A 22,473-nucleotide genomic window follows, 5' to 3' on the forward strand; every position below is an offset into this window, starting at 1 on the left:
TGCCTTGCTGTGCCTTCCTCGCCTTGCGACCCTTGCCTTCCTTTCTTGTTCCGTCCCTTCCTCCCGCATTTACCTTACCTTAAACCACGGCCGAACCTCCCATGACCTTCGCCTTGCTTGGGTTTCTGATTTGTTTTCATTCTCTCTTTTTTTGACAATAGAATTTCCTTCCCATGTAAACATATCGGAAAAGGCAGTGAACACTCATCCTCTACACGACGACATCTACTTCACCACTCGAGGCACTGGCATTGCGCCGACCTCTTCTCTCCTTCCCCCTCTGCCTCCGCCGTCCGTCTTTTATCGCTGAGTCTGCCCCGCCCCAGCAGATATCGTACCCACCCGCTTGCGCCCGCCATCACCAGCGCACAATCGACGACATCACGCGATTGCGACAGAACAGCTATCAGCTTGTTCGAGAGCTGTTGCTGAAGCTGCCCGCTCGCCCTTCGACCGGAATCCTCATGTTCGCATTATGATTTCCATGCAGCGTTCCCTCTCCTCGCCAGTTCGCGTAGTCTCTGCCCGTATGTTCCGCCAACAGACACACTGAACATCGCCCACAAAGCGCTCTGTTCTATCGCAGTCTCCCGCTCCTCACCCTACCTGAAATGTACTGACTGTTCATGTTCTCCTGCGCCTTAGCTGCCTCCCAAGATGACGCGAACCAGCCCCGATCCTCGAATCCTCCTTCCGAAACGTACAATACGTCCTTCAGATCCCGCCGCCAGAGGTCTCCAAGCCCAACCCGAAGCGTTGAGGCCGTAACCCTGCCCGTTCGTCGTAGCGAAGACACACCGAGGAGACCCGCCTCTCGGTCGCACCAGAAGCCCGTGATTGCCCAAGCGTCAACACCCATTGCCACCTCTCCCGTAAAAGCCACCATGGATTCTTCATCCGATACGGCACTCACCTCCGCCGCGGGAACGGCCTCTTCGCCTGCGCTCCCCCAGGCCCTACTCCCAGATCCATCCATGTACACGAACCCTCATCTTGCGCCCGAACCTGATACAACGACCCTGGAGGAGCTCGCCCATTTGGTTAGACTGTCCAAGTACCAGGAGCGCAAGCGCGCAAACACACGCATACGTTTGCAGAGGAACCTAATCTCCACCGCCTTGTCAGCTCGTTTGAACCGCTGCGGTGAGATTGCCCGGAAGAATTTGGTTGACTGCTTTCGCTCCGATGACAAGAAGACCTTTGCTTCTCTGTTCAACGCCATTCACGATGTGCGTAAGAGCTGCGACGAACTGCGCCGATATGCCTTGTTGGAACCCGAGATGGACTCTCTCCAGTCCCCTGCCTTGGCCTCTTCAGAAAGCCTGGACACGCCACCAAAATCGACCTCGGGCTCTAGTTCCCTTGGATCCATGACCCCCTTTCTTTCTGAGTTGCCCGCCTCTGTTCGGGAAATATTTCTTAACTTTCTGAACCAGATCAGGACCAACCCAGACTACTTGGCCACAAGATTATGTTCTCTAACCCCTACAGAACTCAACGTCTTTACCGGCTTCCATCAGGGACTGGAACCTGTAGAATCCGTGCTGCCCTACCACGGCCGTTCTACAGCCAGGAGTCATGCTGGTGGACCAAGTAGTCGAGCGCCCGCTCATTCCCCAAACGCCATCGAGCGTTTGCTGTCGTTCCAACGACACGATCCCTTGTCCGCCCTGGTTCACACATGCTTCGCCAACTCGGCTGGTCCTGATAGCGCCGAGGATCGACGTCGAACCGAGATATGGGGCACAGCTCTAGCAAGACTAATCACTGAATCCAAGGCCAGCAGCGAGCCCATGCTGATTTCTGTTCTTAATGTCTGGACGGCCATGCGGGATTGGTCCGGGAAGTCTAACATGGAATGGTACCTGATGAAGATACTCGAGGATGGTGCCTTTCTCTTGGACAAGGCCGAGGACCAACACGGTACCAGGTTCAATCTCGCCGACTGGACGGCCAAGGACAGCATTGCGGCTGAGGAGTTCTACGATCGGGCCGTTAACGAGCTTTTCGAGATCATTGACGACGAGGATGCGACTGGTATTCCCGAAGGGCTCATCGAGCTGGGCAACGCCATTTTGAAGAAGCTTGATTCCAAGCTCGTCGATGGTACCCGGAATTGGTTTGTTTACAAGTGGCTCTTCTCTGTTTTCCTCCTTGGTGTTGTTATCCACCCGGAAAGCCACGGACTCATGGGCGATTACCACATCACCGAGTATGGCCGGCAGAAGATCCTCAAGCAGGTCGCCATGCGAGCACAGCAGCTTGTAGTCGAGGTGACCTGGAACAAGAAGGGAACGGTCTCGACCCCGCCCAAAATTCAAGGACACGTGGAGAGCATCCTGAATCGTTTCAAACGAAACCGTTCCCAGAGACCTCCAGCGAAGCTCCTCCCGGCCCGCTCAATCACATCACTTCGAGAAACAGTCGAGGTTCATCCTTATCTCGTGGTGAGTCCGGCAGATCTAGTCACTCTCGTCAACGCCTTGTTCCCGGAGCGACGGCCTATGTCAGCCCAGTCCAGCGGGCTTAGATCCGGAGCGCCTTCCATCTCTGGGTTCTCGGCAATCTCACAGCCCATCTCGATGGGCGCCGCGCGGAGCAATTTCGACACGGCATCGATCCTTAGCACCAGTGCCTCGTCTGTTCTTAGTGACGCTACAACTTCCAGAGAAACAAATTTGGATGATCAAAGGACCGGCTCGCCTCAGCGGTACTCGCCGCCCGTATTGGATCCACTGGCTCAGCGACGTCTTAGTAACTATGAGGACGACGGGTATCGTCTTCGTTTTGCTCTCCGCGAAATGGGCACCCAGGTCGGCATGGATGTTGTCCAAGGCTCATGTCATCCATGTGCCGAACGATGGGCCGTGCTGTTCATCTCAGCAGATGGCAATAGCCTGTCAAGCCAGATGACTTACGACCCAGACGAAGATGTCGAAGACGAGGACCACTCCTCCACCAGCGAGACTGACGATGACGAGATTGATGAGAAGCCTGAACTCGATAAAGACTACCACCAATTGCGAGATTCGATCCTCAAGCTTGTCGAGGATTTTGAGATCCCAGCTAGCATTGAGCCGGAGGCAACAAGGGCTCAGTTCAGCAACCGGGCGACTGGCATCAAAAAGTACCGATCCAAGAACAAGATCATCACCGCTGAAAAGTCATCTCCAAGCAGAAACCCCTACCGCAGACGCGACGCTGAGGCACAAGCGAGTGCCACGGCTGATGACTCGCAACCCAAGGAAGATTCACCGAAAACGACGGCAGAGAAGACAGAGGATGCAGATCCGGAGCCGTCCTCAGTTCTCATTGCGATGCTTACAGCTGCCTCGGCTCAGTCGCGAGCGCAAGCTGACTTTGTATCAGCTCACCTCTACTGGAAGACACTACAGCAACTAAATGCACTCAGCTCAGGGTCGCTGAGACGAAACGGGTTTGCCATACTTCTAAACATTTTCTCCCGAGGGCCTCGCGATTCAATCCGCCGCTGTGCTTCGGCCATTGAAGAATACGACGCCTGGCTCGTCTGGCTCAAGCAAAGCCAAGAACGGCACGAGGGGCTCATCGACGCCATGATGAAGCGACTCAGGGCTCTTCGCGACAAGATGTGGTATGTGACAGACGTACGGAACTCTGCACCGTATGAGCAGAGTCGAAATATCTGCGCTGCCCTCAAAACGATGGGTATGCAGAGGCGCTACAATTCTTACCAACGCAACCGCGCGCACCTCGCACGGGGACCGGCGTCAAGCTATCTGTATCGCACAGAGACTCAGATCATGGATCTCCTTGCAGCATCAGAAGAGCAGGGCGGACCCAACAAGTTGAGTGACGATCAGGCAGACAAGACCTCCCGATGGCTTCAACAAGCTGGCGTTGAGAACTTCTGCTGTGGGGAGGAGCGGATTCACAGATTCGGCTGCGAAGTGGACACCTGCATTTCGAAATTGGTTGGCGAATCCATCATGGACAGCCCTGTTCTGTGGTCGAGTGAGCTTTACCAACGAGACAGACGCAACCTGGAGACAGGCAGCAGAGGCCCCCGAGACAGGGACCACGCATTCGACGACACAGCCAGCGTCATGAGCGACCCAGATCGAAGGTTCATGTCTAACGGTCGTCCAAGCTCTGTTCGGGACCTGCGGGCAATGTCAGCTCATAACTCTAGTCAGCAGTCATTTGACTCTGGCAGCTACCGTTTTTCAAGGGCAAGCACAGTCTTATCCGACATCATTGATGGACAGGACTATTTTGGCGTCTCGTCGCCAGTCCATACCATCGACTCCAGTTCTACGTTTTGGTCGCCCTTCCAGTCGGCGATATCCCCGAGCTCGACAACGTCCCGTGCCCAATCTCCCACGACAAGCATGACAAACCTGTCCAGTGTGTTCCAGTCACCTCATTCCCATCTAGGCTCGCATGCGAGTCATTCTACCGGCAGACCTGGCACATCGGCATCGTCCAACGAGACGATTCATCAGCAGCGATTGTCGGAAGAGAAGTCTCGTTTCCTCAACGAGCTCCGTCAGACTTTAGTCAGTCTTCTTCTGTCCGACTTGGGCACATTGGTCTTTTCCCGCGGCTCCGAGACAGATGACTGGTTCTCCTCGTTGGGCCAGGAATGCATCGACAGGCGTGATTCCCTAGACCGACGCGCGCGAAGGTCTGCCAAGTCTGGCAAATTGTCACTGAGACCTCGTGTCATTGAAAAGAAAAAGAGCTTTGGGAATCTGCGAGGTGCCGGCGAAACAGACAAGAACTCTGAGACCACGGAAACTGCCAGTGCTCCGGGAAACGACAGTTCTGCTACAAGCGACACCGTGTCTGCGCGAGGCAAGGCCACCTCTAAGGAGTCGACCCCTGAATTCCCTTTCAAGAAGGCTTTCCAGCGGTTGCTTCGCATGTTCAGTGTTCATCCCAACCCTCATGCCAAGTTGAACGCCCTTTACGAGCTGCAGCAACTCATCGTAGCATCTTTAGCGAGTGGTAAAAGGTCAAGACTGGGCTGGAATCGACAAGAATTTTTGCCCGGCGCCGTTGATGACCCCACAGGCTCTAGCCGCGCCAATCCGTTGGAGGAGGCTATCGACAACGTCAGAGGAAGACGCTCGCATACCCTTCTGCAAGCACCCGCAACTTTGCCACCGGCCGTTGGGCCCCGTCCAATGCGCCAGGGTAACAATGATGTTCGCTCTGGCGCCACAAGCAACCCGACAACAACCGATGCCGTGACCAACGTCTTGCGAACATTGTTCCGGGATGCGTCTATCCGGCCAAAGACACTTTTCCGTGATCTTCAGTTCATTGCGGCATTCGTGAACCCCGCAATCCTTGACAACACAGAGAAGGGCACGGCGTTTTGGGACACTGGTCTCGCCGCCTTGAATCTGAAGCAAGAGGTCTGTCGAACAATGATTGAGGTGGCGGACGAGGTCCAAGGGCTGTATACTAGTACACGCAAGACGACCAATGATGCGCCTGCTCCAGACGCCGAGCGGCTGGAAACAGAGTCCCCCCCTCCTGTCACGACAGCCTATAGCTTGGCACAAGCAGGAAAGATGTGGACCATCACCGCCAAAGAGGGTCTGCCCACCGCCCAGCGAGAGCTTGCAATTTTCTACTTGTCGAACCCTGAGCTCGTGGAGCGGACCACCTTGCCCCTCTCGAAGCCACGCGAGGTGTTCAAGCAGGCCGTCATGGACAAGTATGCTGGCCCTTCTGGACGCACAGGTCCTGGTGCCAGACTCTACCCTGGAGACAGAAATCGCACATCGGCAGGCGCATCAGGGCTCGGTGGCTCTGCCAGCTCCCAACATCCCGGACAAGATGCGGGCTCCAAAGACGGGGATGTTCGCAGCGATCCTGCGTTGATGTGCGTGGCAGTCCACTTCTTCCAGGCGGCAGAACAAGGCGGCGATGAGCTCGCAACGTCTTTCCTCCGACAGAATGAGTTCAATGCCATGAGTTGAGGCGTTGAGAATGTGATTTGCACCCGGCGATAATATCTCTTCAAACTTCGGGCGCCGGGGGCGCTCTTTTCAATATTTGTTTTGCACATTTTCTTTTTCCTTTTCACGAGTACGACGCGGGCATATCCAGTGGGCATTTACATGGGTTTTCTTTTCATCATATTGGGAAGCTGCGGGATCCCCCCTTTTAGATGACTACAGTAGAAAGGGAGGGACATTTTGGTAGCGGGCACTCGGCCTTTTATGGAGGATATACCACTTTTCTACATACGATTATGACTTGGGTATGAAGTACAGGCTTGGGCCAATCTAGATGACATTTATTCGCATTTATACCCCATGCAAGATTCCTGATTTGCAAATGTGTCCCATTCTGTAATGATTGTGACATGTCTTTTGATGCCCAATATCGACAAACACCATTTGGCATCATTCGATTCCGAGGTACGGCATTCTCTCAAAAAGTAAGACGATCGGCCATGCCACGGACATCATACACGGTAAGATGATTGAAACGATAATGTATTCGCATTGAGCCCGGTTCGAGGTCTCAATCAGAATGCGTACTACGTTAAGACAGCCCGGCCCCGTTGGCCTGGGTTGATGCACCGGAACTAAATAACCTCCTCCCTTATCCCCTCCGACGAGCAAGCTTCAAAAATAGCATCCTCTTGTGCGGATAGCCCTCACTTCCTAGAAGTTTGGGTGTTACAAAATCAAACAGTGTCTCGAAGGACCCCAAACGCCGCCCAATTTTTCAAGTGCTCGTGTCCACATCAACCATGTCTCACAAGTAATGTGTGTGAAACCAAACAGAGCTTTTAGATAACCGACCCAGATTCATGAACGTATGCATGGCCTGCCTCTAGCGAGGCAAGAGAAACTTTGGAAAGAATTTACTGGCCTCTGCCAAAGCGAATATCAAAGTCCTTGAGCACGCTCATGATACTCGCCGCCTCGACCTCGATGGGCAGACGGGAAGGCGACGGCAGCGTCTGGCCCGGCTTGGGCGCGGCGCGAAGCTTAGGAAGCCAGGAGCCAATGTCGTCGGCGGCCTTTTCAAAGTTTCGGTGGCTGGAGAGGGTCTGGTAGGCTTCGGCACAGCTCAGGCTGAGGCCGAGGCGTCCCTTTGAGGGGAGACGGGGTGGCGGCGGCGCGGACTCGGACTTGCAGCATCCGCCTCCAGCACCGGCACCTCCACAGCAGCCGCCTCCGGAACCGCTTCCTCCACTTCGCTCAAAGTTGGCGGACAAAGCGCGGCAGAAGAGACCCGACTTGGGGTCGGCGAGACACTGGGCGCAGGATCCGGGGCCCTTGGGTCCGCAGCCGCGGGAGACGGGAGCAGCGGGCTGGGTGGTCTGGGGACGGGGACGGAGCTTGACGGCGCCATCGGCGTCGATCTCCATTGGCATGGGAGGAGGGACGGCATCGTTCTCTGAGGGAGGGGGAGTCTGAACCTGCTGGGAATAGGCGGGAGGAGGCCCGTAAGGGGTGGTGGCAGGCGGGCCGAGAATTGCGGTGTCGGCGCAGAGGCAGTAGCTTCCGTCCTTACAAAACCCACACGAGTCCTTGAAGGCCACGGGAGGCAGCTGGGGCTGGGGCTGCACGATGGCAAGGTTCGCTTGCTGGTGCTGGTGATGCTGTTGCACCTGCTGCACGGGTGCCTTCTTGGAGAACATGGCGGTGAAGTCAATCTCCGTCTCCTCCTCAGGTGGAGTGGGCTCGACGCGGGCACGCTTCTCGGAGGATGTCGGCGCCGAGGGCGAGGGAGCTCTCTTTAGGTCCGAGATGATGGCGCTTTTGATAGTCTCCTCAAGGCACTGGCATCGACCTCCGAGAGTGCATCCGCCACATCCTGTGACGGTGTCGGCAAGAATTTCGTTGGCACAGGAGCATCCTTCAGGGCCGCATGACCCGCATCCAAACGGGGCAGGAGAGTCTTCCATGTGGGTTGAGTCTTGGGGGGAGACGATCTGTGAGATGGAAAAGGGCTGGTTTGAGTGGCCAGCCGATGGGGTGGGGGGATGCTCGTGGTGAGCGATTTGAGAACCTCGGCGCTGGGGAGACGGCAGGCGTCTCGGGGCGGCGGCCTGCTGCTCGTTCCAACGTCTCTTTTGGCTTTCGAGTTCGGACTCGGCCTTGACACGGTCCTTTCTCTCGCGATCCAGCATATTTTCGAGAACGAGGCAGCGGGACTTGAAGGACTGTAGCTCCATCTCGAGGCCGTGGACCTTGTCCTTGAGGTCTTTTTCGACCTTTTCGTGACCTTCGCGGATCTCATCGAGCTGTTCCTCCAGCTCGCCAACTCTGGCGGCCCTACGCTCGCGGAATGCCCTCTGCGCGGCACGGTTCTGGGCCTTGCGCTTGGTGGGTGGCGTATCGGTGGCAGGCTTGCGGCCGGGCTTGGGCCTGGGAGGGATGACCCATTCCTTGGTGGTCATGGACATCTTGGGCGCCTCGGTGACGGGCGGGGGACTGATGACGGAGGCCATGGACATTTTGTTCACGACCTGAGGCGGCCTGGCTGAGATGGGTTGCTGTGCAGCGTTCGGTCTGATGGCAGGTAGTTGGTGCGGGGCGTGGGAGGCATTTGTCGGTCCGCTCGGATTTGGTGTGGGAGGACCGCCGGGTGTGCTCGCAGCAGGCGAAACGGCGGATACGGGGGTCGAGACAACCGAGTTGGAGCGAGATGCGGCCGAGTAGACGCTTCGGGCGTCGGTTGCGGGAGGTGAGGTGACGGGAGAGAAGGTCGACGACGAGTGTTGCTGTTGCGACGTCTGGTTGTGGGAGGAGGAGGAGTTGGTGGTGGTAGTGGTGGATGAGGAGGGAACAGTGGTGGAAACATCTGAGGCGGCCATCTTGGTGGATCGGAAGAGGGACGACCTAACGAGCAGCAGTGTTCCGCAGGCGGGGTCCGCTAAGGCCGCTCATTCGCTGGCGGGTGGTGGGATATCGCCGCTGACAGCTGGTGGCCAGATGGCGTGGTGTGGGCTGCAGATGTACTTGCCAGCTGGTAAATCCGAGGGTGCGGTTCGGCGCTCTCTCGGCTCTTGAGATCTGATAAGAAAATGGGATGAATCGATGGTTGTAAGACCGAGAGGAGCTGAATGGTGTTGGGTCTTCTTTTTTTTCTTCTTGTTTTGTGTTCTTCTTCTCGTTCGTCTTTTTAGCTGTGATGATTGCTTTCTTGGTTGACTGATTGAGCTGTTCGGAGAGCAATCGGTGCTGTACAAGTTGATATGATGCTGCTGTTGGACGATCTGGGCTGATGCCGAGCAGAATCGAGCAGATACCCCTACAGCGAAATGCACAGCTGATAGGTCTGTCTGTCTGCGCTGTACGGAGTAGTGTTATGCAGACGGGCGTGGTGGTGCGCGCGTGTTGCCGACTGGGTGACAGATCAGACACAGTTCCGGAAGATAATGTCGGCAGTAAGGTTCGGATAGCTGACTTTGTTGTTGTTGTTGAAATTGCTTGTGTAAGTGATTCCGACGATGGAAGCCAGAAGATCAGGGTATGTAAGTGGGAGAGTCAATGTTGATGAGGTGAAGAAATGTTTGGATTGCGGGCTTGTTCCTCTTTCTTCCGACACTTCGGAGGATGGTGGGGAGGAAGGAGGGGATTGGAGGGACAGCGCGGAACTGGACAGTGGAGGGGGGAAAGGGCCCAAGGGGAAGGGGGAAGGGGGGGACGGCGACATTCAAAAAGGAATTTTTGATCTGATTGATAAGATTATCTTGCTCGCAAGGCCCCCACCAGGGCCTGCGCTAGTCTTTTTTTCTCTTTTTTTTTTTTTTTCTCTCTCTCGCTGATTCCCACCCGGGCACTGCCTGCCAGAGGTACGTCGTCTTCTCACGCGCCCGGTCATTACCCACTCATTTCACCCATTTCTCTCACTCACCCACTCACTCACTCACAGCCTCACACAGACCTCAGTCACAGTATAGTATCCTCATTCTCTCACTCACTCACTCACTCGGAAAATGTCCCCGACATCCGCACAGAAATACCACTACTTTCACTCATAGTCTTGCTCACACACACAACAGCCCACACTGGAGGAATCGTTCGATGGCTCCTGTGGCTTTCCGGCGTCCATCCCCATTCCGACCCTGCGATCTCGGACCTTGTTTCTTGGGCTTGGCTGGCCACAACACACTATGATGTTACTGTGTAGGAACTTTCAGGGCTACACAGCCCGGCTTCTCCCACGGATCACCGCCCTGGTTGGCTGCGCGATCCACCATCCATGGGCTTTGATCCCCTTGATGGCTGAGTTTCCATGTCGTAACACCCATCCATGCCAGCCTCTTACATACGTAGTAGTACTCTCTCCAGTCACCTCTGCCTCTTTACTCTGCGTGGGTGCCAAGCTTAGCCACATCCCGAGGGAATTGATCTCAGGGTCTGCCGATGTCGCTGCCCTTGCCCACCGGGCGAGTGCATGATGTGCGTGACCAGTGATGACCGTGGGATAAAGTTGCATCTAATACCACAGTGTAGACAGGCCTGTCACTCCATCAACAAATGAGAGCGGCCCTTTGTCCGATGACTCCCTCGTAAGCCGAGACGTCCGTGGTTCCTACTCTAAATCTACCTTGCAGTAAGGCATGAGTAAACAACTGTAAAGACAAAAACCAGCGGGGGAAATCAATTTGACACAAAGTTTGATGAGGCTTTTCGGCAGTGTCTAAGGTATGGAGTACGGATACAAAGTGTACATAGACCAACGAGTCAGGATCGCCGAGGTCTTGATTGGACTTGCACAATTCAGTCGAATAAAATACACACAATCAATGGCACAGCAAGATCTGTATCCATCCAGTAACTTGGGCCGAGAAAAAAAAGGTACCTGATAACCGGGGATTTATGCCTCAATGGAACCTGCTTCAGGTGTCACCGCCAGTCGTCCAATGGCCTTGGAGCAGTTCATCAGGGAGATCAAGAGGTACTTGATAAGATGTCACCACCCTCCATCGCCTCCAGCTCCAATCCGTATTACCTGCCTGCATCCTTCATCCCACTCACACCTCGTGTCACTCGCCCGTCATTGGGCCATTTGATCTTTCACACCCCGAGCCCCCCAGCCGCCGCTTCCTTTCTGCAGGCTCACATGAGACGCTCATTTTTTTCCCAGTCTACTTTTTGAAGCTTAGGGGAATCGCTTGAAACGTCTGCTTTCGGGATCGTCTACACCCAGTCTCCAGTCTCCCAGTCTCCATTGCTGGATGGGTACTATTGACGAGCCAACCACCCGTGGCCCAACACTTCTCACTTCGTGACTGTGCGTAATCAGATCGGCCCTTCATCCCACATAGGCTGATCCCAAGTGGAGGGCCCCGGAAGTGGGTGATGAGAGGGTGGGAGCCACGCGAGGAAAGAGAGCAATATTTACGTACATCGTGGAGTGCTTCACAGCTAGGTATCCCAAGGTTGGTACTACAATGCTACCCTTACTGGATCCGTCCCTCTATGGCTACCGCGGTACCTCGCATCTCACGAGGTTTGACGGCGGCAATAATCGGCTCGCACTAATTACACGAACTTGTCTTTGCCTGACAGGCTGGCCCAAGGGTGGACTCCGAGAACGCTTTGGCTTCACAAGGGATCCCCTTCTTACGAGGCAACGCCAAGCGCAGCCGCGCACTTCGGCCTCCGTCTGTTTTTGTCGGACGTCTTTCAAAATCCAAGTACTACGTGAGTTGAGCTCTGCATAACGGGGATGACGTGTATCCTAGCCGCTTACCTGAGGTGACTACTCCGTACCTGTTATACTCTATACAAATCAGACTTCGAGGAGTGACCGAGTGAGCGCGTCTTGAATGATGACTTTACTGCCTCTCGCCAATGACCGCATCAGAGATGATGATGTGCGGTCATCGTCGTAAGAGCCGAGCAGATTGATCGCCGCATCGTCACTGCCAGAGACCCGGCAGGGTTTAGATTTATCCAATCCCAGCGCCGACTCCAACTCTGAACCAACTCTCCGTTGTGACCCTCTCTCGCTCGCTCAAAAATCCTCATTCACGACTGGTCCAAGACTTAAAAGTGACCACTTGGGTTGTTTGAAGGTTGCGCAACCGTGTCCACATGCAGTGAGAACTGTGGAAATCCCGGCGGGGGCTAGGTACCTACATAGTAAGGTACTTCGCACTTCGCTATGTGTGGCCCACGCACTGTTCAACCACCTCCAATTCCCACAGTGATCCCCGCGAAACCCAAGCTGTGGACCTCTGAGAAAGCTGCGTTAAGCTATCCGTACCTATCCAACTTCATCCCGCCCAAAATCGACCAACAGCTGCAATTCGAACCACCCACCTTTCGACAGCAAAGCTCCCCAACAATTCCCGATCCCGGTCCTCTAGCTTCGAGATAGCTAGCTTGCCTAAATTTGACGTCGCCTTTGCTCCGAGCTACGACATCTCTGCGCCGAACCTCAACCACCGAGCCGCCGCCGTCGCCGTCGCCGTCGCCGTCTGAAGGGCTGAAGGAAGCTCAAACCAACCAACCTAACCCCAAAGTAACGGACAAACGGGCCAACCACACACAAAAACAATGGCCAATCTCGGCATCCAATCGCCAACACGGCAAACAGCAGCCTTCCACCTCCCCTCCTCATCCTCCTCCTCCGTCGCCTCCGGCTCCGGCTACGAAGACGACGACGCCCCGCTCCCTTTCCCCGCCGCCCTCCCGCGATCCGACTTCCTCGCCCCCGGCTTCCACCCGGCAAACTACCTCTCCGCCCTCCCGCACCGCCACCAGACCCTCGACGACCTCAAAGCAGAGCTCCGCGACCGCAGCGCCGCCATCAGCGCCGAGCTGCTGGAGCTCGTCAACGGGAACTACACCGCCTTCTTGTCTCTGGGCAACGAGCTGCGAGGCGGCGACGAGAGGGTTGAGAATGTACGTGTCGCCATGCTCGGGTTCCGGAGGGCCGTGGAGGAGATTAAGGGCAAAGTGAGGACGCGCGGGGAAGAAGTTCAGGGGTTGAGCGGGGAGTTGAGGGAGGTGAGGAGGGGGATTGAGGCCGGAAGGAAGATGCTTGAGTTGGATGAGAGAGTGTCGTCGCTCGAGGAGCGGCTTGCGCTTGCGAGTTTGCCTGGGAAGGCAAAGACGGGTGACGACGAGGGAGAGGAGGAAGATGATGACTGGGACGCGGATGATAGCGAGGAGTCTGACGAGGAAGAGGATGATGATGACGTGGGCGGGCTGGTGGGTAGCAGCCCTGCGAAGCTGGCTGGCTTTACGCAAGATTTTTGCATCGTCGAAGCTCTGGCGGACGCTATTGGAAGGGATACCCCGTTTGTGGTCAAGGCTGAGGCCCGGATGGTGAGGTGTCGGAACACGATCCTCCTTGATCTCGGCACGGCGATGAAGGAAGCACGCAAGGCGGGCAAGAAGGGTCAAGCCAGGACAGTCAAGTATCTGGGCTTGTACGGATTGCTTGACGCCCAGGCCGAGGCGATCAGGGCCCTGAAGAGCAGCTGAGCCGGTTGCAGCAGGACATGAGGAACAGAAGCAAAAAGGACTCAGCCGTCACAGAGTAGCGATGCATATGATACCCAAATCAAAATCTCCAAACATGTTCTAGAGCGCTATGCCACTTTGATACACGTGTAATAAAAACACCTATGATACAGTTCATCTAAATATCCTTCCCTTTTTCTTTTGCCCCCTTTTCATCTGGATTTTTGTACATCTTTACATGACGTTGGAGAGGTGAGCCGGCGTGACCTCCTCATCTGTAGAGTCAAAGTTTCCGTTCAAGCTGAAGCCCGGAGCCTGGGAAGAGCTCAGCACAACCTCGTGGACCTCCTTGTGCGTCTCGAGCTCCGCGAGGTCAGACTTGATGCTGGCCACAAACGCCTTGACGTTGGCAGACAACATCTTGGGCGTGAAACCGAGCTGCCCGATAGCCATGCGGATGACGCCGGTGCGCTCGCGGTAGTTGTCGGCGCCCATCGTCTCACGGATGGCGCTGGAAATGTTGTCGGTGATTGTCTTCATGCGACGGTTGGGCATGAGACCCTTGGGACCGAGGATGCGGCCCAGAGCGGCCTTGTTGAGCGCCGCCTCGCTGTCGGTGTGACAAATGAGCCGGTTGAAGACAATGTTGTCGTTCTTGATGGCCTCGAACACGGACTCCTGGCCCGCGACGACAGCGCCGGCTTGCAGGGCCTGCTGCGCGATGGGGCTTCCTTCAGGGCAGATAACACCGACGCGGATGTCGGACTTGACGGGGTTGGGGAGACGGATGCGGTTCTTGACGACGGCGCCGTTTCGGGGGGTCTTGAGGTGGACGTGGATCTCGTACTTGATAGACTGGGGAGGGCGGCCGACTTCGAATGCGCGGAGGTAGCTATATTGAGGTCAGTTGGAGGAACCAATTGGAAGGAATCTTTTGCACAGAGATTACGCACCGCATGGCATCGCAAAGAGAGAATTGAGGGCAGTTCTTGACGTTGTAGGTCTTGAAGTCCTTGGAGAGCTTCTTCTTCTTCTTGTCCGTCTTCTTGTTACCCCCCTGGTTGCTCGCGCATCGTGTCTGCTGGGCGACGGAAGGGATGAGGAACCGTGGTATCGTGGAGGCTGTCGGTCTTGCTGAAGCTGAGAGACTGAGCCGGGCCATTGAGGCCATGCACTGGTTCGTTGACGCCATCACGGGGCTCTGGGTATCTGTGATCTTTTTGGAGTTGCTGCGCCAGAGCTGACCTCGGGTCGTCTCGCGTGAAGCTCTGGCCAAAGACTGCAGAAAAATTGGTGTGGCCTCACAGTTCAGGCACGAGGTGATTATCTTATCGGTTATCTTATCGAGCTGTGGTGTTCACACCTCCCGGTCATCTCCAAAAAAGTACGTACTTCCGACCGGTCCGGTCCCGGTGTGAGATACGTACAACTTTGCCTCGAAACACACCACTGTCATCAGAGCTTTACCTTGGTAGAAGAGTCATAATTATTTGCCATCAGTTGAAAAACTTTTCAAAACCCTTGAAAAGATATGAATATAAGGTGTAACTATTCGGATTCTTTTTCTGTCAAGTGCATCAACTATTTCGTGACTACGGAGAGAAAGAGCCTTACGAATACATCGAGTACCTTACAGAAGCTCTTCGCTGTGCCACCAATCAGACCGCCCCGGCCGAGTGCTCTCGGTGAGTGCGCCGTCATGTTACCCCTCCATGATTTTTAACCCCACCACGAAATATCAGCCACTCCAAACATTTGACTCACGAGACACCAGGACCGTCCTGACCACCGATCCCCTCCGATAGTCTCATCGCCTCAATTGGACCAAACACCGCCATCATGAAGGCCGAGGAGCTCCAGACCCTCCCCACCGCCCTGGCCGGCGACTTCAAGTCGATCGAGCCTCACCTCCGCGCTCTCGACAAGCACCTGACGCTGCGCACCTTCGTCGAGGGGTACTCGCTGGGCGAGACCGAGACCAAGATCTGGCAGACCCTGAAGCTGAACAAGGTCGCTATGGGCTTCATTCGCAAGGGAACCATGGCCAACCTCACTCGTTGGTTCGTCGTGATCCGTACCCCTAGCTTCAATCAATGTCCACCCGGCGCTAACTCGCGTTGCTAGGTTCACCTTTGTCGAAGTCACCTACCCCGAGATCCAAGCCGAGACCAACGCTGTCGATGCTGAGCGCAAGGCCAAGGTCGTTGCCGCTAGCAAGAAGGGCGCCAGCTACTCTCTTGCTCTCCAGAACGCCGAGGCCGGAGTTGTCACCAGATTCCTCCCCGAGCCTTCGTTGGTCTCCCCTCGAAATATTACCTGATAGACAACCTCCTAACCATGTAACAGAGGATATCTTCACATCGGTCACGCCAAGGCCGCCCTTCTCAGCGACTACTTCGCCCACGAGGCCTACAAGGGCAAGCTTCTGCTGCGTCTTGACGACACCAACCCCGCCAAGGAGAGCGAGGAGTTCCAGGATGCCATTGTTGAGGACTTGAAGATGATGGGCATCACCCCCGACTCCCTTTCCTACACTTCCGACTACTTCGACTACTTGTACGAGACGTGCGTTCGTCTGATCAAGGAGGGTCACGCCTACGCCGACGACACCGAACAGGAGACGATGCGTAACGAGCGAACCGATGGAATCGAGTCCAAGTGCCGCAACCGCTCTGTTGAGGAGAACCTGCGCATCTTTGAGGCCATGAAGGAGGGTACCCCCGAGGGCCTGAACAACTGCATCCGTGCCAAGATCTCCGTCGACAACGTCAACAAGGCCCTGAGAGATCCCGTCATCTACCGCTGCAACGTTGAGAACAAGCACCACCGCACCGGCGACAAGTGGAAGATCTACCCCATGTACGATCTCGCCTGCCCCGTCGTTGACTCTCACGAGGGCGTCACCCACGCCCTGAGATCGACCGAGTACACTGACCGTAACCCCCTTTACCAATGGTTCATCGACACCCTGAAGCTGCGCCAGGTCTACATGCACGACTTCAGCCGTATCAACCTCGTCCGCACCTTCCTTTCCAAGAGAAAGCTCGCCAAGATCGTCGCTCAGGGCACCGTCTGGGGCTGGGACGACCCTCGTATGCCCACCATTCGTGGTGTGCGCAGACGCGGTATGACCATCCCCGCCCTCCGCGAGTTCATCATCAAGCAGGGTCCTTCCCGAAACGTCGTCAACATGGACTGGGCGTCGTTCTGGAACATCAACAAGAAGGTCATTGACCCCATCGCCCCCCGCCACACTGCCATTCTGGAGAAGGATGCCGTCAAGGTCAAGGTCACCGGTGCCGACGCTCCCGCCACTCCTCGCACCGAGGACAAGCCTAAGCACCCCAAGAACCCCGATGTTGGCACCAAGAAGGTTGTCTTCTCCAACGAGCTCATCCTCGACCAGGCCGACGTCAAGAGCTTCAAGAAGGACGAGGAGTTTACCCTCATGGGCTGGGGCAACGCCTTCGCCCGCGAGATTGGCGCCACCGACCCCATCACCGAGCTCAGCGTCGAGCTCAACCTCAAGGGCGACTTCAAGACGACCGAGAAGAAGGTCACGTGGCTGTCAACGGCCGGCACCAAGCTCGTCAGGGCCGAGCTGTGGGATTTTGACTATCTCATCAACAAGGACAAGCTCGAGGAGGACGACGTGCTCGAGAAGGTGCTCAACCCCAACACGTCAACCATGGAGACGGCGCTGTGCGATGCTGGTGTCGGTGAGCTGAAGAAGGACGACATTATTCAGCTCGAGAGACGGGGCTTCTACCGTGTGGACAAGGGTCTGGATGAGGGTGACGTGGTTGTTCTGTTCAACATTCCCACTGGCAAGGCCAAATAAGTTATTTCGCTGTTTCATTTGTAGAAAGATTCAGGCCATGAAAGAAATGAAGAATTGAAGTATGAAGCAAAGGTACAACCTGGCCAATGTGACTCTTGATGCATCGTAACGGTATCCGTACTGAATATCGCAGAAGATACATTCATGTGAAATGTTTGGTCATCTAGTGCTTGTTGTGTGTCGCTCCATAGTTTTATCATGCTAAGCACAAACAAAGACAAGCAGAGATACACGTTCCGCCAAGAAACGAATATCCACAAAAGATCAAATTCATTTCGAGACTACATTGTATGATGTTGAGCACGAGCTATAAGCGGTACTCTACAAACCATCCATTTCGTCGTCTGGACAGCACAAGCAGGCATCCAGTTGTATGGACGGACTATCTGTTTCCGGAGAATAAGAGATTCATGTTGTGTGTCCCGTATACTCTTGAGCAGTAAATGACAGGCATGGAGAGATAATCAGACCATTCGCCTTCATCAGCTCACTTTAACCCCAGACTTTTCTCCCCGCGATTGAGGCGGCCTAGAGCGTTCATCATTCTCACCCCACTGCTTCCCGCATGCCTCCTGCAAGGATCGCCAGTTGCGGGGTCTAATACTGAGAGCTAGGTGGGTTGGGTTAAGCCGTTGGTGTCAACTGGCTATCCTTCGTGGCCCAACAGCTGCCCCGATTCTCGTGCCTCGAAGCTGCCTGCGGATAAGCAGCTTGGTATTCTAGACTGAGAAGCTTTTTTTTGAATGTTCCGAACTCTACTGGGCCGACTCATTCATGTCTGGCTTCACTCTGAGTGTACCGGCTTGAGGACACCGGTCCCGGTCCGGCAGTAGAATTCGCGCACCAAATTGTACATGTCTGGAAGCATGAGGCCTATCCAGCCAAGCGACTCTTCACCTCATAATTCCCTAATATAAGAAAGGTGTAGTCCTTCCATGCAGCCGGACCGGAAGCGTGGGGCGAAATTTCCGGCCAAGATCGGGAGAAGCTCCCATCGTGCCACGAAGCGTACCTGATCTCGCCTCATCCTCACACCGACAGTTTTGCATGAGATTCCACCAATCCTCCGCCATCGTCCTGCGTCGGTTTAAATAGAAGCTATACACGTTGTAATTCCTTTGTGATTTCTCAATTCTGAATACCAGGGCCACTTCTTGACAGCCTTATCAGCCCCCGAGTCACACACGTCCGGTATTGCAATCTTGCATTATCTCCTGCAGCTAACGAGCTACCCTAGTCTACCCATTCATTACCTTTGGGTACTTTATCAAGGTCATTTCCGTCCAAGACAACCCAAGCTCTTCGGGAACGAGATCCTCTCTGCAAGACCTTCAGGAACACATACCCAACTTCAGTCAAAATGGCCGAACCCAACAATACACCCTGGCCCCCAGCAACACCACAATCTCAAACTCCTCTCTCGGCGTCGCCTGTCCTCCACCCCCATCCTGGCGGTCAAGTAGAACCCATAACGGCAGCATCGCAAGCACCAGCAGCAACAACGAACGGCACGCATAAGCCCCGCGTCCTACATATCGGCGACCCCATCAAGTACAACCCGGAAACCTACGCCGCCTTCTCCGCGCAATGCGACATCATCCGCCCCTCGACGCCCGAACGCCAGCGCCCCGCATTCGCCGCCGCATTACGGGACGATAAGTGGGGCGACTTCTCCGCCGTCTTCCGCCCGTTCTGGGGCACGGGCGGCGAGATGGGTACGTGGGATGCCGAGCTGGTTCCGCTGCTGCCGGCGAGCTGTCGGGTTTTTGCGAGTGCGGGTGCCGGGTTCGATTGGGCTGATACGCAACTTCTCGGTGAACGAGGTGGGCCTTTCTCTCTCTCCCAGATCGCTCTATGTTGAAGGAAACATATCAAACATGATTTGAGAAAACTAACACATAAAGGCATCATCTACTGCAACTCGGGCCTCGCCGCCGCCGAAGCAGTAGCAGACTTCGCCGTCGCTCTCGTCATCTCAACCTTCCGCCACCTCCCTTGGTGCACGGCATCCGCCGCAGACCCGTCCGCCTTCCAAGACTGCCACACTCGCGCCACGGCCGCCTCGCACACCCTCCGCGGCCACGTCCTGGGCCTTGTGGGAATGGGCAACATCGGCCAGCAGATCGCGCAGCGTCTCGGTGTCGGTTTTGGTATGGAAGTGCACTACTTTGACGTCGTCCGCAAAGACCCAGTCAACGTGGAGGCCCAGTTTGGCGCGACATTCCACGAGACGATGGAGAGCTTACTGCGCGTCTCGGACTGTGTTGTGCTGTGCACACCTGCTGGTGGTAAGGTTATTACTGCTGAGTCGTTGGCTTGGTTTAAGCCTGGGTCGAGGTTTGTGAATATCGCGAGGGGTAGCTTGGTTGACGAGGAGGCTTTGGCGGATGCGTTGGAGTCTGGGCAGATTGGGACTGTTGCGTTGGATGTGCATGCCGACGAGCCGAAGCCGCATCCGCGGTTGCTCAAGATGGCGGGGACGAAGGCCATGTTGACATGTCACAATGCTGGAGGGACGGTTGAAACGCACAAGGGGTTCGAGGAACTGAGTATGAGGAATATCATGGCGGTGTTGGGGGGAGGGCAGCCGATTACGCCTGTTAATCTGCATTATCTGAAGCAGTGAAGGGGGAAGTATAATACGACTTTGTCTGTCTTTCCTTGGAGTCAAATAAGCTGCATGGAGGATTTGATCTTTGCAAGAGAAAGAAGCTACTCATTCAACTTGAGAGATAACGCATACGACTGAGAACCTGCAAACTTATTGCCGACCTACATGACGGCTGAAGCAATCATGATCCCCCTGCGGACTTTGAATGTCGATGAGAAGCAAAACATAATGAAGGATAGCCACCGAAAGAGTCTTGTTCACATGTTTGAAAACGCGAGTAAGGACTTCGCATATGCGCTAGATAGGCGTTTTTTGGTGCGACATTGATCTCGAGTATCCTGTTCAACTTGATTAGACCATGATCCCGGTTGTTCAGCTCAACTAGCCACTCATACTAGCTTCCTCAGCCCAATAAGGCTGCCTTGCGTGTCTGCCTGGAGATGGTGAGCAAAAGCCCATCTTTCAGGCTTCAAAAGAGGCACTGTCCCATGCCCTGAACACATGCCTCGTAGTAAAGTACATCAAACTTGTTCAATGGTGAGGACAAGACGAATTTTGCGACATATAATGGCAACTATTCAGAAGTATAGGGAGCGCAGCAATGTGCAAAGAAATACAACTGATTGGAACGCAAAGCTGCCCAACCCGAAAACCCACATTCGCCTGCTCACGATCCTTCCAGGTCGACAGATAGAGGAACTTCGTTGTACCTGCAGCACTATCAGTCTTGATGACAGGCCAAAGTACAACGCCCTATCGTATGTCTGGGGAAACCGTGAGGCAAAGGCTCAAGTGACTGTGAACGGCGTTCAAGTTACGATCAACAAGAGTCTGGCAGGAGCTTTGAGGCGTATCCGCCATGAACGAGAGCCGACTGTTATCTGGGCAGATGCCCTTTGCATCAACCAGGATGACGAAGACGAGAAAAAGTATCAGATCGATCTCATGCATCGCATCTATGGCGAGTGCGAGAATTGTTTGGTCTGGATGGGAGACATAGTAGTGAAAGGGGATAGCAGCGTCGCAGCGGAACTGGCTGCAAGAGCGGCCTTGAACGCTGTGCGCATCATCGCAGGGCAGCCACACGACCAGGATCTCGGTTGGCCTGGCCAGTATCCAGTTGCTACAAGCGTTGATGGCAAGGGTCTCACTGCCGGGGCAGCATTGCAATCGATGATGGACTGCGAATGGTGGCAGCGTATCTGGACAGTCCAGGAGGTCTGTCTGCCTCCGAAAGCCACGGTTCTCTGGGGACCACTCGAGATCAGCTTCCAAACAATCATGGACGGAGCGAGCTATATGGTGCAACCAGATGAGCACCCGCAACGCAACAACATTTTCGATCTATTCCAAGAGGGCACCGCCATGTACCCAAGGCTTCATACAAGTCCGTACACGATACCCGTCCTCAGCATTGCTCACGCCAGACTCTGGAACCAGTCCAGAACCGACTCCCTGTATAGACTATGGCGGTTTCGAGACAGGAGGTCCACATATCCGAAAGACAAGTTATTTGGCATCTGGGCGCTTCTCAATAAGGCATACTTGCCTGATATCAAGCCAACAGATTACGTCCTCGATATTGTGGTTTTATTCTCAAGACTCATGATTAGTCTACTGAGATCTCTTGATAGCCTTAAGCCTCTTATCGGCTGGAGAGGGGAAAGAGAGACGGCCGGTCTGCCTACCTGGGTCCTGGATTTGGCTCAGCCGGAGGACTCTGCGTGCACCAGCGATTTCTGGACACATGATATTGCCTGGAGACAATTTCATGCCAGCAGTGGTCTACCACCATTCAAGCCACCAGCCAAGCAAGCAGAAGATCTCACATTGCTCACTTTGAACGGCATTCGCGTTGACAAAGTGGCTACGATCTTGATGGACCTGAGGCACACGCGAGAGTGCCTGTGGAGACATGGATTTGAGGACGCTCTCAAAGGCCAAGCCGGCAAAGACGATATCATGTATCAATATAACAACCTTATCCAGGGCAAGTTTGGCGAGAATCGTGAGCGCGTCACGGACGAGTCTTGGCACGGGGGTCCGTGGTGGGAGGACAGGATGCTCTCTTACCAAGTTCTTTTCATCACGCAGGAGAATCGGCTTGGCCTTGGCCCGCCTAACTTGAAGCCGGGAGACAATGTTTGGATTCTTTCGGGCGGGAACCATCCCTTCTTACTCCGTTCAGTTGAAGAGGGAAGGGGAAATGCGGACTTGTGGGAATTCGTTGGGGATTGCTTCGTATACGGTATCATGTACGGAGAAGCCTCTTCTGGTGGATTTCAACTCTCATCCGTAACCTTATGTTGATGCCGCTCTCATGACAGTCTCACCGTCGGTGCTTGGAAAGATCTCTTCATGTGGTTTCTCGATCCTAGCTTTGGAACATAGCACTGGGAACGAGATCAAGATCTCATAAGACAATCTTACTTGGCGTCAAGGCATGCCTTTCAATGCTACAGCCGCGTCAAACAATAGGCGTCATTCACGCGTGCAGCATCAACGACAGTGTAATCCTTCCGTTCCGTCTTCCAAACACCTGTAATTTGAGCGATAGCCTTCCAGCGTCTTCCTGCCAACAA

General features: G+C 54.9%; 7 protein-coding genes across 7 annotated transcripts; 5 read left to right on the top strand and 2 right to left on the bottom strand.

Annotated features, from left to right (window-relative positions):
* The first annotated feature begins 62 nt into the window (after window positions 1-62).
* HER10_EVM0003166 (uncharacterized protein) lies at window positions 63-6,287 on the top strand. Its single transcript, XM_035472851.1, has 2 exons — window positions 63-527; window positions 646-6,287. The coding sequence occupies exons 1-2, from the start codon at window positions 476-478 to the stop codon at window positions 5,970-5,972; spliced, it is 5,379 nt and encodes a 1,792-aa protein (XP_035332369.1). The 5' UTR covers window positions 63-475; the 3' UTR covers window positions 5,973-6,287.
* A 246-nt stretch (window positions 6,288-6,533) lies between these two features.
* On the bottom strand, window positions 6,534-9,614 carry HER10_EVM0005347 (bZIP transcription factor). The gene has a single exon (XM_035474968.1). The coding sequence runs from the start codon at window positions 8,828-8,830 to the stop codon at window positions 6,869-6,871; it is 1,962 nt and encodes a 653-aa protein (XP_035332613.1). The 5' UTR covers window positions 8,831-9,614; the 3' UTR covers window positions 6,534-6,868.
* A 2,352-nt stretch (window positions 9,615-11,966) lies between these two features.
* On the top strand, window positions 11,967-13,539 carry HER10_EVM0012245 (uncharacterized protein). Its single transcript, XM_035481643.1, has one exon. It carries the CDS (start codon window positions 12,528-12,530, stop codon window positions 13,458-13,460), a length of 933 nt encoding a protein of 310 aa, XP_035333486.1. The 5' UTR covers window positions 11,967-12,527; the 3' UTR covers window positions 13,461-13,539.
* Window positions 13,540-13,570: 31 nt separating this feature from the next.
* HER10_EVM0009607 (ribosomal protein L1p/L10e) lies at window positions 13,571-14,706 on the bottom strand. The gene is made up of 2 exons (XM_035479092.1): window positions 14,393-14,706; window positions 13,571-14,331 (listed from the first exon to the last, which is right to left on the bottom strand). Exons 1-2 carry the CDS (start codon window positions 14,629-14,631, stop codon window positions 13,674-13,676), a joined length of 897 nt encoding a protein of 298 aa, XP_035333135.1. The 5' UTR covers window positions 14,632-14,706; the 3' UTR covers window positions 13,571-13,673.
* Window positions 14,707-14,922: 216 nt separating this feature from the next.
* HER10_EVM0007128 (glutamyl-tRNA synthetase) lies at window positions 14,923-17,348 on the top strand. Its single transcript, XM_035476694.1, has 3 exons — window positions 14,923-15,499; window positions 15,564-15,731; window positions 15,786-17,348. Exons 1-3 carry the CDS (start codon window positions 15,279-15,281, stop codon window positions 17,278-17,280), a joined length of 1,884 nt encoding a protein of 627 aa, XP_035332839.1. The 5' UTR covers window positions 14,923-15,278; the 3' UTR covers window positions 17,281-17,348.
* Window positions 17,349-18,035: 687 nt separating this feature from the next.
* HER10_EVM0000586 (D-isomer specific 2-hydroxyacid dehydrogenase) lies at window positions 18,036-19,926 on the top strand. The gene is made up of 2 exons (XM_035470360.1): window positions 18,036-19,103; window positions 19,185-19,926. Exons 1-2 carry the CDS (start codon window positions 18,641-18,643, stop codon window positions 19,904-19,906), a joined length of 1,185 nt encoding a protein of 394 aa, XP_035332057.1. The 5' UTR covers window positions 18,036-18,640; the 3' UTR covers window positions 19,907-19,926.
* Window positions 19,927-20,458: 532 nt separating this feature from the next.
* On the top strand, window positions 20,459-22,201 carry HER10_EVM0002364 (uncharacterized protein; the record flags this gene model as incomplete). Its single annotated transcript, XM_035472079.1, has 1 exon — window positions 20,459-22,201. The coding sequence occupies one exon, from the start codon at window positions 20,459-20,461 to the stop codon at window positions 22,199-22,201; it is 1,743 nt and encodes a 580-aa protein (XP_035332272.1).
* Window positions 22,202-22,473: the final 272 nt, after the last annotated feature.

This window comes from Colletotrichum scovillei (assembly GCF_011075155.1).
Source record: "Colletotrichum scovillei strain TJNH1 chromosome Unknown Contig00006, whole genome shotgun sequence".
NCBI classification, from domain to species: Eukaryota; Fungi; Ascomycota; class Sordariomycetes; order Glomerellales; family Glomerellaceae; genus Colletotrichum; species Colletotrichum scovillei.